Here is a 23,103-nt window from a genome sequence, read left to right on the forward strand (position 1 = left end):
ATGTCCGAAAAAATAAATATTTTCGGTTTTTATTTTTGTCTTCTTGTTTAATTTTAATATTATTATTTGTACTTTTAATATCACGTTTGTTTGTTGTTCTTTTTTTGTTGTTGTTGCTCGGGTTCGCCCCCGCACTAAAAGTAACTAGACCCGGGAAACTTTTGGCGAAAAATTATTGTACTTTTTCTCTTTTGTTGCGCGGGTCCTCAAAGTATACCAATACTTTATTTTTTATTTCATTTTTTTTTTTATTATATATAAATAATTTTAATGTTAATCCTCTTCGCCGTTTCTCCATCTGTTTCTTTGTTTTCTCTCGTTGTTTGTTTTACTTATTTCCGTGCCTTCTTATTTTCACTTCTCTATCTCTCCATCACTGTGTCTCTCTATGTGAACCTTTTCTTTTTTTCTATCTCCAATTACTTCGGTAGCCTTTGTAAAATGTATATAAGATCAATACAGTTTGTATATAATTAATTATTTAAGTATATTTAATAAAAAAAAGCGATCACTTTGGTTTTGCTCTCTTGTTAATTTTGTTTTCACCCACATTTCAGCAGCTGGGAGAGGACGACTGGTTACGCAACGGCGGCTTTGGAGCGCGCGCGTTCGCAATCGATTACGCAAGGTCCCGATTTCAAACTGCCTGGTTACGAATATGGTGTCGCTATATTTATACATGCATGTGTATACTCCTGTCTGTGTATGCATGTGTGTTCGTGTGTTTGAAGATGTGTGTGTATGTGTGTCAATAAGGTCTTATTTATATATCGCTCGTTGCTTTTTTCTTCTTTATTTTAGTTTGTTGTTGCATTTCTGCTATCAAAACAATTATTAGTCATCCGCAAGCTAGACTGAAGCGCCAATAGCACCAGACCGGATGGAACCGCGAAAATAAACAGCAAAATTTACATAATAACAAAAATAGAAAGGTTTGGCTTTTCTGGTTGCCTAAGTCTGATGCCGTGAGGTCCGAAGAAGCAATAAGAATAATGTATGCGAGTTACGTATTACTTATGTTTAGTCGCACTTCTGTTGCTGGACTTCTTAATTTTTCTTTTTGAACTTCGAATGAACGGAAGATTTCGTGAGAACCATGTAATGAAGATAGTCGTTTTGTTGCCATTGACTTTTATCAGATCGATCAGGAACCGTTGCTCGGTTGATCGAGTTCAGAAGGCCATCCTAGGGCATTGGCTTCTCTTTCTTGGGTTATGCAAAAATCGTCCGATTTCGCTAATTATTCAAACAAGCAGCGATGGTTCTTTTCGAAAATTCTCCATCGTCCATCCGGCCGTACGCCTCTAATTGCAGACCCAACAATATTAGCATTCTTTCATTGCGTATTCCAAATCTGTAGGAACAACCGGTACAAATTTAATACTCTTTGCGGCTATATAAACCAGGATCTATTAGACGTGTCGCGTTATTTCTGTAAGATGTTTGATCAGCGTGTGTGCCTTTTGGTGACATCCGTCTTGGCCGTGGTCGGGGCGCAAATCCCGAGCCTGGGATATTGCCCGGATTACGTGCCCATGACTGATTTCAATATGAACCGATTTCTGGGCAAATGGTACGAAACAGAAAGGTACTTCACTTTTTCCGAGGTGGCGAGTCGGTGCATTGTCACGGACTACGCAAAAGGTCCTAGTGGGAGAATTTACGTTTCCAACGAAGTCACTAACCGATTGTAAGTATATGCCCCCATGAAGAGACAAGATGGGTTAACTCAATTAATTCGCAGAACGGGCGTGAAGAGGGTGATCAGTGGTAATTTGCAACTGGCCGGCAAACAAGATGAGGGTAAGCTCAACGTAAAATACACCACATCGCCGATTTCTCAAGAGACCACTCTCTCGGTTTTGGACACCGATTACGACAACTTCGCAGTTGTTTGGAGCTGCACAGGAATTGGCCCTATACACGCACGTAAGTTTCTTTTCCACATCCAATGAACTATTCTCTATGAATATCGGGATTTGCAGAGAACGCTTGGCTGATGACGCGCGACCGTCTCCCAACTGGAGAAGTCCTTCAGAAGGCATACGGCATCCTGGATAAGTTTAAAATCAGTCGTACTTTCTTCATAAAGACCGATCAAGAGGGTTGCGCGGTGGCTGCTTCCGAAATTAACGCAGCTAACGGTATCACCGCTATTTCCACGATCCCCGAGGCCACTGGCACCGAGCAGAGAATTGAGAGCGCTAAAGAGGTAGACACCACCGAGGAAAAGGCGACCACCGTTGCTGAACACATCCTCAGCACTTCCACCAAAGAAACGTCGTAATCGGTCACCGGTGCGCGCTATCTTATTTATTTATGTATTTATACATTCTATATTTATTGTAATATTTGTTGTACCGAGTCATCGACTCGAGAGGAATGTTGAGTAATCAATTTCCGAGTTTGGGTAATAAAGTATTTGCAGTTCATTTGTTTTTGTTTCGCATCTCCGCCAAAGAACCGTTATCCTGACCTAGTGGGAAAGACGGGCCAAGCGAGCCTCCAGTACGCCTTATGACTTGCCTGATGCACATGCAGAAAATGTTGCTGCTGCTGCTGCTTGCTATGTTCGCGACTGGGGCCTTGGCGCAGGTGCCCTTCCTGGGCTCTTGCCCAAATATACCAACTATGGACAACTTTGATACCAATAAAGTACGAGAAAGAAACACGCACTTGTTCGGATAGTAATTCTACTTGATGTTTACAGTACGCAGGTAAATGGTTCGAGGCGGAGAGGTACTTTGCCCTTTTCGAGTTCGGCGGCAAGTGCATCACGGGGGATTACCACATCAAGAAAAATGGTGACATTACCATCATAAACCATCAAACAAGCGCACTGTATGTATTACTTAGATGTGCAAGTATGTTTCTAATTTATTTCACAGGACAGGAATACGCTCGACTATCGAGGGTTTGGGCAATATGATCGACAGATCCGATGAAGCTAAGCTAACCGTCCAATTTCCTTCGCTTCCAGGTATATCTCATTATTTATATAATCAGTTTCAGTATTTCAGTACATATGATTTGTGTTTTCAGTAAGCTTTAGCGTACCATATTGGGTATTAGATACGGATTACGAAAATTATTCGGTTGTATGGTCATGCACCAATTTCGGCATTTTCAGCGTTAGTAAGTAAACTGCATACCCTTGTTATAGCATGTAATAATCACTTCTTTTGCAGAGAACGCTTGGATTCTCACGCGTTCCAGAAAACCATCTCTGGAGAGCATGAAGAAAGCTTACCATATTTTGGATTCAAACGGAATCAGTCGCGCCTACTTTATTAGAACCGACCAAGTTAATTGTCCTTCTCAGTATTAAGAGGAACAGATCAAGTGAGATTTAATTACACAGTATTAATATAAGCAACAATTTATTTTGTATTGTAACAGAATAAGTTTTCTCAAATGGCGAAGACTCAAGTGCTGTCTATTTATTAACTTATTTATTTATTTATTGAATAAAACTTGTTTGAAAGGAAACGTGTTCCTGTTTGTGAATACTTTTTTAATGACCATACTTTGAGGGCGTTGGGAATCCCTCGCCCTTCGTGAAGATTCGTGCAGAATCGTCGGGCGTTGCTCGACAGCTGCTGCGCGAAGACATGCATCGCATCGACGAATATTGACTGAACTACAGAGTATTCTGCATATAACCTAACAATGTGATCATTTACGTTGAGCCAATTTCTTCGGTTTAAGAATGGATATCAAAGTTTGTTTCTTTGTTTTAATTGCGATACAAACGCAACTGTGCAGCGGTTTCTTAAATTTCTACATGAGCCTTGCAGAGGTGCACCGTTTCTTAGGTAAGTCTGGCTTGTTCATTGTTGTTCATCACAACTAACATCAATCATTCTCTTCGTAGGGTTGGAAATGGAACTATTCTACGTTCGCGATGGAGTAGTGAATGATTGCGCGATGAATTTTGTAGTACCGGTGCCTTCAAAAATAGAATCTCTATATTTCACTTGGGAGAGTTTCGCTAGAAGAACTGTAAGTAACTAGAATTTTATACAGGTGCAGAAGATAAACAGATGGCTTTTAGCTATCCTATTCAATTGGAATCGACGTATCGAACGAAGTAGCACTAGGTACGCCGAAGTTAAACATTAGCAAAGCAGGTACCGTTCCAAATGCGGCTCAAACATTCAGCATTTCCCTACCTTGTACCGGTATTGTCACCGCTGAAGTGAACGTGGCTATTCATGTAAACATTACCCTGATGCCAATAAACGTGACGACCCTATCTTTCCGACGGAAGAAGACTTGCATCAAGGCGGAACACCTACAGAATAGCCATGTACGCGTCGACTCCGCACCCGCTCATTCGAATTCTACAAACATCTTCTATTCCGCGGTTATTTGCGCTACAAGTTTGATAGCGATAATCGTGTCCGTTTCCGCCGCTATACACATGAAGAACAAAAAGCTTAGGAGGACCAGGGAGGAGATGACTAATCAGGCTTATCTCACAGCAGCCCCTCGGAATCCTACAACTTCCTCATACGGGAGTTTTAGAAGAATGGCCAGCTATTCGCTGATTGATGAGCGCTGTAAAGATCTGCAAGAGAGAATTGCTGAATTGACAATACAAAGGTATGCAAAGTATTTGATTGATTGAGTGAAGCTATTTTATATTATTTTATAGATGTAGAGTGAGGTTGAATAGCGTTGTACTAGAAGGTACTTTTGGTAGAGTGTACTTGGGTTCCTACACTGACGAGGAGGGCGTTGAAGAAGAGGTTATAATCAAAACGGTGACGGGTCACGCGTCTCAGACGCAGATCTCGTTACTACTCCAAGAAGGCATGTCGATGTATTCCTTGAATCATCGTTCAATCCTGACTATTCTGCGAGTATCAATCGAGGATCACACCGCTCCCTTCTTGCTCTACACATATCGAAATACAACGAACATGAAGGTGTTCTTACAGAAATGCAAAAGCAATATGGAAGGTGTTGCCCATTCCTTGACTACTCAAGAGGTCGTGGACATGGCGCTCCAAGTGATACACGCGATGCAATATTTACACAAGAAACATTTATTACATAAGGACTTAGCAACCAGAAACTGCGTGTATGTAAACAGTAATTACCATCCGCAAAGAATCTTAATCAGTTTTTTTTTAGTATTGACGATAAATTGAAAGTACAAATAGCCGACAATGCTCTATCCAGGGATTTGTTCCCAGCAGATTACTACTGCTTAGGTGATAACGAAAATAGACCGGTGAAGTGGTTAGCGATTGAGGGTCTGCTCCATAAGACGTTCTCTACAAGTTCCGATGTTTGGTCATTTGGAGTCCTTCTATGGGAGTTAACCACTTTGGCACAACAACCCTATGTCGAGATTGATCCCTTCGAAATGGCTGCTTATTTGAAAGATGGCTATCGCCTTGCCCAACCTATAAATTGCCCGGATGAATTGTAAAGTCTCAATTATCAAAAGTTTTTTTCAAGTAATCTAAAGTTTCTTTTGTTTCCAGATTTGCTGTGATGGCTTATTGCTGGGCCATGAGCGCCGAAGAGAGACCCACTTTTTCACAGTTGCAAGTATGCCTACAAGACTTTTACGCCCAGCTGACGCTTTACGTTTGAAAAGATTTGCTCAAAACAATAACCTTGATAACGAAATAGAAATAAAGATGTTCCTTTAAAAAAGATGACGGAGAATGCTCGAATGACAAAAACAGCGAAGGAATGTTTTTTTTTATTCTTTAAAAAAAAAACATGCTGTATACCGATGATGATCATTTGAGAAAGAAACCGAATCAAAAAGAATAATAATAATACAAAAAGAAATAATGATCGCTTAACCACGTGCCAAATGTAGTTCTGTTTTCGTTTTTTTTTTCTTTCATTGATTTGTTTACTGAAAAGGAAGCAATTACTGATGATATTTATTTAAGTACAAATCTTAGGCTGGATTCTGTGGGATTTCTTATACAAGTACAAATTTATTTATTGCTGCAGAATCTGAGATTTACGCTGAAAGATAAAAATGTATATGCCTGACCAATGCAAGAAATAAAACTGTATTTATCTAATTTATAAAACAAACGAGAAGAAGCAAATATTTATATATGTTTGTATTTTTTATACACTCTGTAGATTACAACAATAAAGAGAAATATAATATATTTTTTAAATGTTATTTATTTATTTAACAATATTTATAGGCCAATTTGAGACCAAAGGAATATTTGCTTATTTGTTCACAATTCTTTAATATTTCATTACAGAATTTAGCTGTAATCTAACGAATTATCGAACCTGAATTTGCTTAATGAGCTTAAATTATTTGGACAACTTTGCATACATACAACATGGACAATCCAGGTTTGAAGTTGTCCAAGAGTTTTACTATGTAGCCGTCACTATGATCTAACACCTAGCCTCCGTCTACTCTATTCCAATATCAATACCTTCCATGCATTCTTTCCCATCTATTAAAATCCTATCCCAAGTAAATAATATTAATAGCTTTTTGTAAGTATATAGGAGCATGTGGACAATGAATTATGTTTATTATAATATCCTGTTTATAATGACTACTTCCAAATTATATTGAACTATGTTATTGATTTGGACAAGTTAACCATTGTGCTCCAAAGATAATATTTGGATGTGTGGTAATTCGTCAATACACAAGAAATACAATGCTCTACAAATGCTACTTAAAATCAATAACTTAAATAAAACAATCTGCAGCAGTATATTAATGTCAGATGAATCTTGTTTGTTTTTCTACACATACCCATTCGTCCGGAGGTCGCAGAAAAAAGTTTGAGAATCATTGCACGAAGATGGTGTGATCGATGATGTAATTATCTTGAAGTGTTGTCGAGAAAAAACGTATTTTCCCTTTTGTTTCATAAAAAGGTGGGTAAGGTTGGCGCTGATCTTACGTAATCATGGAATGCAACAAAAGTTACGCAATTTACTTGTAATTAAGAAAAAAAAACGTGAAAACTCGTCGGATATTTTTAAGAAAATCCTATTCATTTTTTCCCAATTTCTACAGCTCGTAGCATGCGACTCGACGACAGTGCAAATATGCCAATAGTTTCGATGGAAAGGTGAAATATTCAGGTTTAAATGGTGTGGTCGATGATGTAATTATCTTGAAGGGTTGTCGAGAAATCTGAAAAGATCCGTAAAGAACATTTTGGAACTTTTGTTTCATAAAAAGTTGTGTAAGGATGGCGCCCATCTTACGCAATCATAATATGCAACAAAAGATACGTAAGTTTCGTGTAATTAAGAAAAAACATAAAAACTCTTCGGATCTCAACGAAACAGCGATTTTTTTTTTTTTTTTTTAAGTTTTAAGAGATTTATATCAATTTATTTATTGACATAAATCTCTCCGGCCCTATTTCTACCCCTTTTCGGGTTTAACAGCCACCACAATTTTTTGTTGATTTTTTCGGAATTGAACCAACGACTTTCGTATCAGATTTTGTGATACAGGCGACCATAGCCACACGGCTACGGCCGCCCCCAAAACAGCGATTTCTATTTACTTTTTTTCGCAGAAACTTTTTATGTCCAAAAGGGACAAAAAAGTTTGAGAATTACTGATCTGCAGGATTCTACTTAATTGCTATAGTATTTAATACATGCTGCCACCTTCAAGTGATATAACTAATCAACAAAAGTTATAGTGGTGTTTTGAGTAACTAAATTATTGATTATTCAAACATTGTTGTGCAACGAAACCTATCGTCGGTAGCACAAACTTTGTAAATTAAATATTGCTAATTCTTTTCCAATTTATCTAAGCATACTTATGCAGTGACGTTATTTTTTTTATAAATAGTTTATTTTTAATAAAAATACATTATTTATATAGGAAGTTTCGACGTATTTCATAATAATATTCAATCTTAACACGAATGTTATGCAAATTGCATATGCAGAAGGATACAACCTGCATGAATTATAATAAGTAATGCGTAGGCGTCTAGTAAAATTATTTCAATAGACCTCTGGTACAAAATGGGACAATAAATATAATAAACATTGTTTATAACTCGAAATATGTTTTTTCCACAATATTTCTATAATTAATTTGATTCATTTTATGCCAATTGCTTTAAAATATTGATGTTACACAATATTTCAATTTTCAGTTAAAATATACAATATATTGTATCTATTTTTTATAATTCTATACATTCAATAGTTCATCTATCGTTATAAATACATCTGTCTAATACTTAAAAGCCCGTCCATATTCGAATACTCTTGTCATCGCCAATATCCAACAAAAAGTACTCATTTTATATTTATATCTTTTGTATATTGCAATAAATTAATATATTTATTGAAAATGGACAGATTTAATTGTACTTTTGTATTAAAGTAATATTTATTGTATATATAAATACAAATAAATACAAAAGACTATTTACCACAGTCTTTACACCTGATTTTATATAGCTAAAATAATTATTTATACGAATATTGTTGTCATTGCGATGACCGGTGATTCATGTCACAATGTGTAAATGAATTGAAATTCTATGTTTAACAAGGATTAAAGACGGATATTTACTTAACTTACATTGAAATAACAATAATTACATTTTTAATAATCAATATTTCCGTAAATTCTAAATACAAATAACATAAATATTAAAATTTATTTGAAAGGGGAGCCTCTTCATTTGAAATAGAGAAAATCATATCGGGGGCCCGCATTAAGAAAGTCCCTAAAGGTCTTGAAAATATTCATATCTTTTAAAACATTTTAAAAGACTTTAATTCCTTTCTATATATATAGAAAATAAAATGAAGTTCATTTGTTTCTTATATAAAAAAAAAATTAGTACAAAATTATTTTTATGTATAAAGTCTCTTTTGGGTGGTTTTAAAATACTCGAATAGTCCGGTTTCAAATCGGTGGATACGGACTATATGAGGTATTGTTGTATTTAAAATATATTGTGTTTCTTATGTTTAGAGTAATAATTAAATAATTTAATATAAAAATAATTAGGACTTTTTTTGTGAAATAAAATATTAAAAAATCAAGATCTATATGCTTTAAAATATGCAATAATTTTTTTTTTATAATTATAAATGCTGAAAGCCAGGGCCGTCCCTAGCAATTGCGGGGCAAAAATAATTTTCGGGCCCCTTAAACAATTTTTTTATAATTTAAAATTGCAACTCTAGTAAAACCTTTGTATTACCACTTGTCTTTTGACTTGAGCCTAAAAAAACATAAAAACGGAGCACAGCCTGAATGTTTGTTTGCAGGCTCACGTTCGTGCCTACCGGTTCGCATAAGTCTGCGGGGCCCACAAAGCGTGGGGCCCAGGACCTCGGCCCCGTTCGCCCCGGTCTAAAGAAGGCTCTGTTGAAAGCAAGTGATTTCTATTAAATATATTACATTTGACTTTAATACTAGAACAATGAATTATTTACACAATACGTAATACTGTTAGAAATTGTTCTATTTCTTCTTCAACTTATCGGAACTACGACGTTAAGAAAATGAATGCGCAAGAAGTTCCCCTTCACGAATCCTATTGAATTGCACGTATTTTTCCTGTTCTCAAACACATGCAACTATAATTTGTTTATAAGAAAACATAACCAGGATTTCTCAATGGTTAGTAATGGAAGAGAGGAAAAAAAAATGGTAATAATGATGTTAATTACGGTAATTAAGCGTGCTTCGGGCGCGAAGATTTCGCGCGGACCTTGAATGTTCCTATCAAGGATACAAGAGCGAATCCTCCTCCAATTACGAAATCAAATATAATAACAATTTCGCTAAGGAATTGTCACGCCAAGGCGTAATTCCTTCGCACGCAAATTGTCACTTTCAGTAGCGTTCGAAACATGGAACTGCTCGTGCGTCTTCTTTGTGTCGTTGCTATTGGTAAGATTTCATTTTCCTGTTTCTTTCAAATATCTAGTGATGATTTTATTCAAGCTGGAGCAATCACTGTTGAAACCAAGCTGGACTTCCAAGATGAGCCTAAGGTAATTAAGAAGTTAGGAAAGGATGTCGGAGGGTGCAGTACTACTGGATGCAATACCACCAAGAAGATCGAGGCTAGTGACACGATATCGGCGGATGTGATAGTCGAGGTCAAGACTAATTTGGATGTGGCTAAGCAAAACACGGATGATGATGAGGTGCCGGATGTGCCTATAGTATTGGGATACGCTGGAACGGATTTGGAAGATAAGAAGGTGCAGGATAACGTTATTAATCCTAATCCGATAGTTGTGTCCAGTTTCGATCAAAGTTTTCCTGATGTTAAGAATGGAGGTGGAGGCTTTATTCCACTTCCTGCGTTGAACAAGCCTTATTACAATTCGTACGTTCCGCGTAATACCTTCAATAGTATACCAAGACCCGATTGGAGGATGTCTCCATCGTGGTACCTAAGACCACCTCAACCTACATCCACTTGGACTACTTGTACTTGCCACCCAACGGTTTCCTGGCAGCCATCCACGGCACCCTCCTACCGTTATAACCCCGGTTTAAATAACCCCGGTTTAAATAACCCCAGTTTAAATAACCCCAGATTTAATAATCCCGGATTAAAACCACCCCCAGCGCAAATCGATGGGAAATTAGCACCTCTAAATTAAACAATAACTTAATTATATATAAAACACCTAATATAATTTAAATTTAAGCCAATTTATAACCGGAAATAATGGAAATTTTCCGCACACAAATTTCCCCAAACAGTATTCAACCCAAAAGTTGTGCTTCGCCTGTGTAGACGATTTTCTTTTTGCTTAAAATTATTTGCAAAAATAACAATACGCAAATTACATCGAGGTTTTTCCCACGGCGAAATCACTTCGAATTGATTTGATTTCGCTCACGATTCTCCGTTTTTTATTACTACCTTTTGCTGCTTATTACATGGCTATTATTTATTGTATTATTAAACACGCCTGGTCCATTAGCGGAGGCAAAAACTGCGCAGCGGTGTTTATAATCCGGATGGGTTCGGGAGGGAACTTGAACTTGAAGTTTTGACGTGAATTTGGCTTATTTCGAAGCCCCTTTGTTACGACATCGTATTTTAATGAGACCGGCTTTGTTCCACACTTTGCACCGACAAAACATGGCTTAAAAGTTGCATTTTATTTTTTTTGTTTCCGTGTACTGTTGAATAATTTGGTGGAATCAGCTTTTTTCCGTCGATTACTGTTACACACTTAACATACATTGAAAAACAATAATACATATGCAAATATATTTTAAATTTATTTCAAATCTAAATGTAATATATTCATTATTGTAAATGGGTAAAGGATATTTATTAAACGTTCCTTATTATTATTATTTGTATTATATTTTCTGTATTGCACTATTTTTTGTAATAAATTGCACATTTTTATTTCTTTTTATAACAGTATAAAATAATTTATACTGTTATATTTAACAATAATTAATTATATGGAAAGAAAATAATTAACGATTCTGTTCTATCTTATCGCATACGATTATTTATTTTTTTTACAAGTCGATTACGGTATTTTGTTGGCCACGAACTCTACACGTTCCGTAAACAAACATGTTCCAATCACAAGATCGTCCAAAATAAACAATTTACGATCTTGGAAAACCGTAATCATTTTCCACTGAACGCAATAAGTTACTTGAAGAAATTCAATTCAGGGACAAATTAAGAAACTTTCTATATCGAATACGTGTTTATTAACTTATTAAATAAATATAAGCATCAATACAAATCAATACTAAAACGAAAACAATAACACCTGATCTCAGGTAATTGCAATTCATTATTTACAAATTTTGATCCCGGATTTGATAAATATTTTCCTATTTCGTTGTTGTTACTAGTGACAAATTCCTACGCGAAAATAAATAAATCATGCGCTTTCCTTTCAATATATTAAACCCAGCAAATAAAATTAGTTACAAAAATAAAGAAGTTAAGTAGTTGCGTTGTGACATCTAGGGGTTTTTCACTTTGTAAGTGGTCACCTTGCCGTTGTCGTTGATTGTGGTTTGGGCCTCGTGCGCGGATGTCTTCTTACCATCAACGTCGCTGGTGGAGCTATGACTGGATGTGAAAACGCCATAGAAGCCGTTGGGCTTTTGGGCCTCTTCGCCACCTCCAAACCTATTGAAGATGTTAGGATTGTTCTGAAAGGGAAGGATTAAATTCGTGGTTGATGCATATGTTGTTTGGTCTTACTGGATTCTCAGGATAGACACCGGCTGATTGATATCCGCCACCTGGACCTATGGAGCCTGAAGCAGAGGCGCCTTCACCTCCCGGAACTCCTGCAGGGAAGGAAGATGAGAAACCTCCGGGTTGTCCGTACCCGGCTGCTACGTTCTGCTGTATGCTTAAACGATAAAATGCGACATGTTTCATGGACACCAAAGGAGACACCTAAAAATACCTAGGTTTAAAGACCAGAGAAGAGGAAGCTGCAACGTTAGCGTTAGAGTTGCTCGTAGAGTAAGCATAAGAATTCGCACTAAAAAAGACCAGCACCGAAGAGAGAAAGAAATTGGAAATTAATGACAAGTTTTTTGATACTTACTTGTTAGCAAACTGCTCGTGGTACTTCCTCAACGATTCGAAGTAGCTTGATAGGAAGTTGTTGAAATCGAAGACGGGGAAATTCGGAGGAGCACCACCGCTGAAAGAACCTCCAAATCCGTATCCTTGTCCAACTCCATTATCGCTCTGGGAAGAGCTGCCTAGAAGCCGGAGATTGGTTGGTTGGTTGATAGATGCTTCAGATGGTAGCTTACCTGCATATCCCGCTTGGGATGTGGATGCGAAAAACGCGAAGATCAGAAATACTAACATCTTGATTACTCGGATGACAACAGTGGGATTTCGCTGGCGACGCCTTGTCTTATATAAATTTTCCAAATAGTCCGACTTAGTCCGACGCGGACCGACCAAATCGTCAAACAGGTTATTGTGTTACCACCTTTGGATCCTCTACACTTCTCTGCACATATACAATTTACTGCTCTCCTCCATCGGTCTGCGTTGCAATCCTGCTGCATTTACAAGGCGCCGTTCCATGATTTATGAAACGAACGAATTCATTATTATTTTGCACTGATACTGCTTTATATAGGTCAATGTAAAATGTCAAGTTCAATTTATCATCCTGATTTTTCTGTTTACTTTTTCCATCATACAAATATGTCATGAGCGGAAAATAAATAAACAAACGGATGCGTACGTGTGTATCTGGAATTGTCGAAACGAGGATGAAACGACCAAATAAAAATAGTAAAACAAGACAAACATTAATCGTAGTAAAACAGTGAATAAACGAATTAAAAGTAGAAATTTTATATGTAAGTCATCAGTAATTTTGTTACTCTGAATAAGTCGGTATTCTGATAACACGGTTTTTCATATAACACGAAATATTTTTTTATAAAAATGCGTCTTATGGTCAGAAAAATCATAATTTTCTACAGTTTTCATAAAATCGTAATTCTATTGTTAATAATGAATTAATAAATACAAAATTAAAGTAGATTAGATTATAAACATATTTTTAACTATTAAACAAACAGAAAATTCAGAATTCAATAAGCTTTAAAAAAATATGATTATTTTTAGATGCATTCCTAAATCCAAATGTACGTGCTTGAATTATGTACGTACATTTGCAGACTTTTGTCACATATTCAGGCTTAGTAACTTAATCCGTCACTGGATGCTCGCAGCACAGGTTTCCATGAATTTCAATATTTTTATATAAAATTATATATCGTGATTTGCTTTTAGGTTAGCTCACGTTCACGTGCTGCAGACATTGTAAACATGTTATTGCATAGCTCCGATCCCGATAATCCTCCGGATTTCCGCCTACCCCAAGCCTTGTTCGCGCCTTCCCTTATGGAAAATTGCCACGATCGAAGTTCAAGTTCAAGTCCAACGCGCACAGACAGCCAATTAATTTCGCAACAAGTTCTAATTAAAATTTCCACCGCTCAAAGAGGATATTTCAAAAACAAACGCAGCGTGTAATTAATTCACTCGTTGCTATTGGATAATCAACAATATATGCAAATCTGATATCACCATTTACCACAAAATCGAACAACTTGATATTTTTGTAATCGTAAATCGTAATTACATTTTGCAATTAATATCCAATATTGAAGATTTTAATAAAATGTAATTAATAATAATTAATAGCTGTACTCAAACATGACGTTAAATGACAATTAAAATTATATAAAGCATAGTACAGCTTCGATCCAAATTCATTAATTTCTTGAAATTTTATACCCAGTTTATGAAAACTAGTTAAAATTGACATTTTTATGATCTTTTCAAAATATTGTTTTATTTAAATAAAATGGAAACAACGTATCTCATTCAATACATATTTTGAAATATTTTTTTTGAAGTCACAGCAAAATAATTCACTAATTTACTAACTCAGAAAAAAATATATTTATAATTAAAAAAAAGAAAGTGCAGTATTTGTCCACCCTTGTTGTAGAAGTTTACCATAAATTAAACAAATATAAGTTTGACTGAAAAATATGAAAATAGATTCACTGAAAATTCTTCATAAGCGAAACAATGTTAAGAACACGCTTATATTAGATAATTCGTTATATTCAAAACGATATTGTCTAATGCCTGCTTAGTACAGTCCTCTCTTTATGAAGCACACTTTGGTGATAAATATCGGAATGGATGCTTTTATAGCATCGTTTTAGTTTTATGAACCTCAATAAAGTAGATATAAACGTGTAAAAACAGCTTCAGGTTCTGCAGTATATTCATTTAGAGGTTTATATTATTTCGTTGGAATTGTAGTTTAATATTAAATTAATATCAATATTGAAGTTACTTATTGACAGCCAAATCCAAATTACGTATTTGCAGAAATAAGCAAACAAAATGACCATCAAAGCGATGTCCTTCCACCTGGGGCTAGAATTATATGTTAGCTAATTACAAACTGTATTACGACTGATATTGGAGAAATGTGGGATAGTTCATAGGAGTGCACAAATACAATGAACATTGCGGTGAAATACAATTAAAGTACTGGATAATTGATGAAGAAAGAAAGAGGTTTTAGTGCAAATCCTCAAAATATAATTATTAACAAGGTATTAGTATTTATGCGTTTTTTTTGCAATGATTTTGTCATTAACTAAAATCTGTATATAAAGTAGAATGGGATAATCTGTGTATAGGAAAATATGAACGTAGCGTATTGAAAATATGTATACAATAGTTCCATTCCGTTTATTCCATGCATAAACTCCAACCGAATGACATAACAGATCAGTCGCTTTGAAAGATTAAGAATTGTACAGTATATTCTCGTATTTCCCTATAGATGCAAAAATACTGAGCAATCGACAAAAAGCTTAGAATTCAAAGCTTTTCGGGGCAATTTAATGATGTTTCAAGCGTTTCCCGTAGTTTCGATAAAAGTAAAGAGTGTACAGGAAACATAGTAAATGCGATATGTATCGATTTTTATATAATTAGAGTCTAATTGGAATCATTCTGAATAGGAGACAACTTTTAAAAACGTAAAATAGTCCTTCGTGAAGTTTTTTTTTATGTAATGAAAGAATTGAAAAAAATATCAAAATTATAACGTAATTACTTAGTTAATTAGTTAATACGGAAAAAAGTAAACCTACTACATTTTTATACATACTGCATAGGTCTAGTTATATGATCATTTGTTTCATGAGAAGAACAAAGAACAAATAATTTTTCAGAAGAAGTTAATAAATTATTAGTTAACATAAAAAAAATCTATTTACGATATTATTGTACTAGAATCTCAGATTATTATAATATAGGATTGTTTATATTTAAAACTAATGTCATATTTGGAATTTAATAAGAGCTTTATCGCAATGGGAAATTAGTAATTTAGTGAGATCGTGAAGTTTAACTCGAAGTGATGGTGGTAATTATTTCTCGTATTGCAAATGCTAATTAAAAGTTTCACTCGCAACAAGAGAACAACAGGAAAAATGAAATGCAATGGAACCGTCTAATTAATTTCAAGATAGGTAAAAACTGATTTGCAGACGTCCTGGAAATTAGTAATAACTTTCTAGGGGCAAATCAAGCCCGAGCCCAATGGAATAACTAATTAATTGTTGGATTTAATTAAATTAAATGTTTGTGTTAAATTTGTTCGGAAGTTTCGCAGCTAACTGTTGACTGCGTTCTGAATATATTCTATACACATGCATCTATACCAGAAGTCCCCAAACATTTGTGTCTCCTGCAGATTTTGTCTGTTTTTAGTATCCAAAAACTCTCAAGTGAAAAAAAATCTTGTTAAACATAAGCATTTTCAATTTCGTGCGAATATTTGTACATTAAGTTTACACCAGTAAAACACATTATAATATAAATAAATTTTTATTTAAGAAATATGCTTTTAAATACGTGAGTATTCAAGGAATGTCTATTTCTTAATTCTGATTCTCATTTCAGATCTTTCAAAAATATTACATTATTTTTTTAGAACTTTATATTGATCTCGTTTTGTAGGAGATTGAATATATATAGTGTCATTTTCAATTCAGATCATTTTCGTGTCTCGAACGATAGTTCCCGGGTAAAAAGACTAAAAAGACAAATTTCCCGGGAATTCCTGGTTCAGTAATAATATAATAGATGTAATATAATAATAGATGTATCATCTGAAGATTATGATGATATCATATAATTAATGATTATCTCCAACTTTGTAAGTTGTGCACAATCTCAATGAAACCTTGAAGTATTTACCTTGATTGGTGGATAAAGATTATGGAAAAAATTTGACCCCAATGCAACAAATAAGTTCAACGTTCGACAATTATGTTAAGAGTCACATCTCCTACCTATACATGCCTTTTTATGGAAAAAGCTTTCTCTTCGCATATATTTTGTTGTCATGAAAATAGAAGCTCTTAAATGTCTATTTTTTCTAAATAAATACTAGTTTATATTATTTGTTTTCAGTTCTTCGATTTGTCCGGTTTCAAACAAGGATGTTAGTAAAACGAGATATTTATGTATATTTAATTGAGTTTCATCGATTTTTGTAATTATGCATGTAAATATGTTTATTATAACAAATGTAATTATAAAATTATTTACAAATTGAATTCAAATGTAAATTATATACATATGTGATGTATAATTAAGTATGCTTGTTCCTTGAAACACATCACATCAACGTTTTGTGCATATTATAATAATAATGGCTTGCATCGAACATAAAGTCTTCAAAGGTAAAAGCTTTGAAATACAATTTCAAAGAATTCTTATAACAAGGCAATTTCATAGTTCCTTGCGTATTTTTCACTTTGTTTCTTATACTACAACTTTGTCGAGCACGTCTGGATATGCCATCGGTGTAATGGCCTATTTGAAAAAAAGCTATGACAAATAGAAATACTACAAAAATACGACAGAAAAATACCGGATCATTTTTTCACAAACATTAATTCAATATATAAAATATATGATTATATAAGAAAATATATATTTATATAATTTAACCCCTCGTTAGCTAAACATAGTTAAAATTAAAAAAAAATAATTTTTCATTAATTTTTGTATTTTATTTACATACAACACAGGCGCAGCACAGGTTAAGCAACTTTTTCTACTAGTAGGGAATATTTCAGAAGTAGGGACATCGTTTAAGAAAAATATTTTTATAATGAATTTTGCATCGATATGGAATTTATCGGTAATTATGTAAGAAAAAACTGTATAAATTTTATCCTATTATTAAAAGATGAAAATAAGAAATTCCACTGCATTTTTCTCATATACTATTTTTTTTCCTATCCTCCTCAGTTTCTTCTGATCAATAAATATCAATATTCCAACGAATTTGGAATTTTTCTATTCAACAGAATCGTGATTGTATCATTATCTTAGTGAATTAGTACTAATTACTTGGAAACTATGGCGGAGACTACGTTGCATATGTAAATGGGAAAGACATCGGTTGTAATTAGTAGATTGTGCGGATAGTTTTATTTATTTTTCTTCGAGGTTTCGTCGAAACGATCATTAAGGATGCGTTCGTTTCCTATATTTCTTCCCCTCCGCCCTGCATATAAAAATGGTAATGCGAAACAAACGACTTGGAATACGATCTTATATCATCGAGAATATGAGTGGAATTTAATAAAAGTAGATCAGCCAGTAATCATCGCATTAATGCAAGATTCAAGTTACATAGACAACAAAGGTATATATCGAAATCCCGACAATCACGTTCCCGACATAGTGAAAATACCGACAACCATAATCCCGAATATTTTAGCCGATTTTAGCAATCCTCATCTAACGTTATCAATGTGCCATATTTATTTGTATAATTTGATTGTATTCTAGAAATTAAAAACTTGTGCGCATAAATTATACTGTCGGGATTATGGTTGTTGGGATTTCGAATGTCGGGATTTTGATTGTTGAGATTTCGGTTGTCGGGATTTTGATCCGAGTCGAGAAAACAAGAGAACTCAATTTATCTACATTCTATGGATACACCAATTTCCAATCTTGCGCCATTAAAAAAAACTATGGTTTTCAAGCCTTATATAAAGCTTCATTTCAGATTGTTCTGTTAAGGTTGGTGAAATAGACTTATTCACAAGAAACCTTAATAATAAGAAATAAACAAAAATATATTTTGATTTGAATTTTTTTACAATCTATTACTGCGACTCTTAAATTTGTGTACATTTATGTAATTATGATAATAAGAATAATGATTTTTTTGTATTTACAACAAAATAGATAGATTATTGATGCATTTGATAAATAAAATTTTAAAGTATTGAAATCAATGAAAATTTAAAATTGTAAATATATAAAAATATAAATTTGAATGTCATACACATTAAAATTCTTCACGTCGATGGAGATGTGACGATGTCCTGCACGAAAATACTTTAGAATGCATTTTTATTAATGGATTGCTTGTGTGCATATATGGTAAACTGCCAATATTAGGTTGTATTATGTAACCTAAGCAATAGAGTGAGTGGCAAAAAAGTGTCCACTTGAAAAAAAAAAAACATATGGGCGATGATGTCATTCATGGTCGCAGCAAGGAAATCTTGTCAAATATTTAACTCAACTCAAGAAAACAATACTATTACCTAATACGTGCGTTTATAACGGCCCTACGATTGATTCGCTTTGAGCGATTGATAATATCAATATTGATTTTATTTTGTCCCGTTTATAAGTAATATGTTTATTCTTTAATAGTAAAAAAAAATCTATTAAATAAATAATTAATAAAATGTTCATTAGACTTTTCAAAAACCATACGGATTTTGTAAAAAAAATATATAAAAATAGGTGGAATGAATCGTATAAATTCTAGAAAAGTTTGTAAAAGTTATGAATTTCTAGACCTAATATAATACTATCTATGTGTAACTGCTGCCAATCTATGCTTTTTTTAATAATTCTAAAATATATTAAATATTTATACATGTAATCAATGCAAATGTCGCCTTTATAAATATTAAATAATTATTGGTTAGTTGTATAGGCAACTAAAATATCATTGAAACTTAGAAATGGAAATATACCTGCTTGAGTTCGCAGAAAATCATTAATAACCACTAAATATATACTCAGAAATGAAATCTTTTAGGAAAATAATATTTCCCATAGTCCGGTTAATCGATTGTCAATATATTGAAACCGGACTAATCGAGCCTTTTTGTAAAAAAAAGAGAGTTGACTAATTTTTATTATTTTCAATTAAAATTTTGAAATATTTTTTATCCGGACAGATCGAAGCCGGACTGTTGTTGTAGATAATTAATTAAGAATACTTGAATTATTATAGTTTGAATTATATTTTTATGATAAACATAATTATCTATATACTAAGTAATGAAAGTGAATAAAGATTTCTAAGTAAATTTTATTTATATCTAATGATAAAAGACCCATTAATGTAACATCCATGTTAACCTTCTTAGAATAATGGTCTCTGTAAAATTGGTTAATGACCTGTCCCCTACTACAGCCAAAAAAAAAATAGGCAAATGCATATTTACTTAACACTCAACATTTAGTGTTCAACCAGACGACAATGTGTACGAAAATAGTTTTGTTAACCTTAGTTTTGGTATCTGCTTTTGCAGGTAAGTTGCAAAAAATATTTTAATATTTTGTTACTATAACAATAAATGTTAAACTAATGAAATTTGTTGCATTCACGTTGCTCTGTATTATTTTTTCCAGTTCCAAGTGTATCTTATGTAGCAAAGATACGAATGAAACGGCAGTATGGAAATCTGTTCCATAATTTCTATGGAAATATTTATAATCAAAATGCTAATACTCAGGATAAAATCAACAGTATTATTGCAAATACGCAGAACGCAATTAATCAACAGGTTCAAAATATTTTCAATCAGGCTAATTTTCCTTTTGGAAATATGTATCCAAACTACCAAACCAATTTTCATAATCATCATAACCAACATTATCAGCACAACCAACATCATCAGCATAACCACCATAATCATCATAATCATCAGAATAACTATAACAATCATCAGTCTCAAAACAATAACAACAGCAATCTTAACGACAATATTAACAATAACCACCATAATCATGAGAATAACTACAACAATCAGCAGTCTCAACACAATAACAACAGCAATCTTAACGACAATATCAACAATTCCAACGACAACGAGGGAACCGACCAAGTTGTGTGGGACGAAATCGAAAAGATGAATCCCGTGGGCGAGGATCAATACAGCATCCACGAGTATGTCAATGGTTTTGTTGTGTCCAACCGTTATTATTACAATTATTATTGTTAATATAGTGTCTCTTAGTCGCCACAATAAATATATACATCAGCATAAAGGTAGCCTTCATCGAGACCAGCTACATACTGAAAGAACATCGCTCATATTTTCAACCAGACGCAGAATTGGCAAAATCCGTATAGGAGCAGTCTTATCAAAATTGTGCTTACTCCTCAAACTCCCACCCCTTGCTTAGTTAACTTTTACGTAGAGTAAGGATTTGTAATTAGTCTTAGGAAGAACGCAAGAGAATCAAGTATCGAATATTTTAATAATAAACCAAAAGTAAAACTCGTTCAATTTATTTACCAAACCTAAGGCTCCACAAAGACAACAGAAGAAGATATCCCACAGTGTCCAGATAACCATCCCTGGGACACGACAGTTTTTCTGTAATTTTACTCAAGAAACAGGATATTCGGAAATAGTTCTTATATTTATTGTCCATTTAACAAGTTTTTGCATTGTAAATAAATGTAATTTATCCAAAATCACATTTAAGCATTATTTTACTAGTTAAACCTATATTATAAAATGTATTGCATTGGTCTAATCAACTATATCATATGGTGCAAACTCCCTACAGAGATCTAGTTAAGACAGTGGTCGCAGCCGAAAATAATGTTAATAAAATTTTGAATTTTTAATCCGGCTCTGTGATTTTTTTTAACCCGGTCCTGTATATGATTTGTCATAAATTGTTGTAATAGGATCGTGCCTTTACATATAAAAAAAACTATGTATTTAGTGTAAGTATTGTGAGAGTCCGGTGGAGATGCGTCTCACAGGTAGAAAATTCTATTGTATATTGTGGGCACCAGGGCCGCATTAAGGTTTTTGTAGCCCAAATCACAAATCCTACTACGGCATATTAACTTATCAATAAAATATCTATTCTATTATATATTTCTAATTCTAATATTTTTTGAGCTGATTTTAAAATATATTAATATTTCATAAACTAAACAATTGTCGGATAGATGTCGTCTTGTTACTTTCTCTGATGAAAACTCGGACATAGGAAATATATTTCAATACTTCAGAAACTACAATCGTTACAACACCCTACTGCACAACAGTAAATTTTTGGAGGCCGAAACTATATCTTTTGATATATTAGTAGGCCACACTATAAAATAAAAATAAATATTATTGGTTTTGTGTGTTTTTGTACTTCAAATCTAGAAAGGTTTTTATAAAACAAACTGAAATGTGTATGCAAGACACGTTTCTAAATGTTAAAGAAATTGCCTATAATTGTCAATGACAGAGAAAATGAGGTCTTTGAACCTCTCTCAGTCTAAACTCAATAAATTATTTGAATATGAAAAAAAAAATAACAAAAATTTTAGTTGAACACAATAAAAACAAATTCTAAAAAATTAGTGTACAAAATTATTATTTTTTTTATACATAAATGAACGATTTTTATCCTTTATACATTTCGGTTTAATTTTGTTTGTATTTAGTACTTTAGTTTCAAAAAGTCCTTATTAACCGCACTATTCGAGGAATTGCTGTACATTTTAGCAAAATTTCATGTAGTGTTTTATAATTATGTTTATATATTTCATCATAACATAGTACAGGGTGTGGCAGAAATAACTTCCACATTTCAAAGAAGGATTGAAGAAAAAAATGTGGAACGATGTGTCACCAAAATTTTTTTTATTTCCTAAATTTAGACAAAAAAAACAAGTTTTTTTACTTTAAGTTTTAAAAAGTATATCGTCTTTTTATACCTTTTCTTTATTTCAGCCGCACCCTGTATAAGTGTTTACAAAATATATTCAACGTGTAGTTTATGAAGATTCCTGTTTCAAAGTTGTTTTGACATATTGTAAATCATATTAAAGTCCCATCGCTCCCTCATTAAGAGACTACTAATTAGTAAACTTCCTCGTACTTTCCTTATTTCAAACCTCCTCCTCCTCCTCACCACAAAGTCGATATAAAATTGAATAGGAAACCTGCAACATCTTTGTGTTTTTGTTGGAGAAAACGTGACGAAATTATTTTCATATCGAATCATTCCTAATTGCCCCTCAATTATAAGAATTTTTTCTTTCAATATATTTGTTTTAAACAAAAGAAGAATCGATTGTGATTAGAAGACAATCGCATCCTGTTGTTGATTTAAGCGAAATTTCGTGGAAGAATACATTAAAGATTCATTCATTTCCCCCTGATGCATATATAAACGTGATTACTACTTCGATTATAATACTGTAAGCTTATATCATCGA

General features: G+C 33.5%; 5 protein-coding genes across 5 annotated transcripts; 4 read left to right on the plus strand and 1 right to left on the minus strand.

The window, feature by feature from the left end:
• The first annotated feature begins 776 nt into the window (after nucleotides 1-776).
• LOC108558043 lies at nucleotides 777-3,362 on the plus strand. The gene is made up of 8 exons (XM_017914833.1): nucleotides 777-1,690; nucleotides 1,745-1,929; nucleotides 1,986-2,283; nucleotides 2,481-2,655; nucleotides 2,711-2,841; nucleotides 2,889-2,980; nucleotides 3,043-3,135; nucleotides 3,189-3,362. Exons 1-8 carry the CDS (start codon nucleotides 1,215-1,217, stop codon nucleotides 3,326-3,328), a joined length of 1,590 nt encoding a protein of 529 aa, XP_017770322.1. The 5' UTR covers nucleotides 777-1,214; the 3' UTR covers nucleotides 3,329-3,362.
• A 269-nt stretch (nucleotides 3,363-3,631) lies between these two features.
• LOC108558103 (tyrosine-protein kinase Dnt) lies at nucleotides 3,632-5,720 on the plus strand. The gene is made up of 6 exons (XM_017914914.1): nucleotides 3,632-3,815; nucleotides 3,875-4,002; nucleotides 4,055-4,605; nucleotides 4,658-5,086; nucleotides 5,140-5,436; nucleotides 5,496-5,720. The coding sequence occupies exons 1-6, from the start codon at nucleotides 3,710-3,712 to the stop codon at nucleotides 5,605-5,607; spliced, it is 1,623 nt and encodes a 540-aa protein (XP_017770403.1). The 5' UTR covers nucleotides 3,632-3,709; the 3' UTR covers nucleotides 5,608-5,720.
• Nucleotides 5,721-9,803: 4,083 nt separating this feature from the next.
• LOC108558063 lies at nucleotides 9,804-11,259 on the plus strand. Its single transcript, XM_017914870.1, has 2 exons — nucleotides 9,804-9,904; nucleotides 9,959-11,259. Exons 1-2 carry the CDS (start codon nucleotides 9,865-9,867, stop codon nucleotides 10,627-10,629), a joined length of 711 nt encoding a protein of 236 aa, XP_017770359.1. The 5' UTR covers nucleotides 9,804-9,864; the 3' UTR covers nucleotides 10,630-11,259.
• Nucleotides 11,260-11,894: 635 nt separating this feature from the next.
• LOC108558059 lies at nucleotides 11,895-13,029 on the minus strand. Its single transcript, XM_017914859.1, has 4 exons — nucleotides 12,788-13,029; nucleotides 12,574-12,733; nucleotides 12,219-12,372; nucleotides 11,895-12,166 (listed from the first exon to the last, which is right to left on the minus strand). Exons 1-4 carry the CDS (start codon nucleotides 12,843-12,845, stop codon nucleotides 11,975-11,977), a joined length of 564 nt encoding a protein of 187 aa, XP_017770348.1. The 5' UTR covers nucleotides 12,846-13,029; the 3' UTR covers nucleotides 11,895-11,974.
• A 7,094-nt stretch (nucleotides 13,030-20,123) lies between these two features.
• Nucleotides 20,124-21,000, plus strand: LOC108558051 (probable serine/threonine-protein kinase fhkB). The gene is made up of 3 exons (XM_017914845.1): nucleotides 20,124-20,176; nucleotides 20,277-20,825; nucleotides 20,885-21,000. The coding sequence occupies exons 1-3, from the start codon at nucleotides 20,125-20,127 to the stop codon at nucleotides 20,998-21,000; spliced, it is 717 nt and encodes a 238-aa protein (XP_017770334.1). The 5' UTR covers nucleotide 20,124.
• The last annotated feature ends 2,103 nt before the right edge of the window (nucleotides 21,001-23,103 follow it).

The sequence above is a fragment of the Nicrophorus vespilloides genome, unplaced genomic scaffold, assembly GCF_001412225.1.
Source record: "Nicrophorus vespilloides isolate i.1.1-1 unplaced genomic scaffold, Nicve_v1.0, whole genome shotgun sequence".
NCBI classification, from domain to species: domain Eukaryota; kingdom Metazoa; phylum Arthropoda; class Insecta; order Coleoptera; family Silphidae; genus Nicrophorus; species Nicrophorus vespilloides.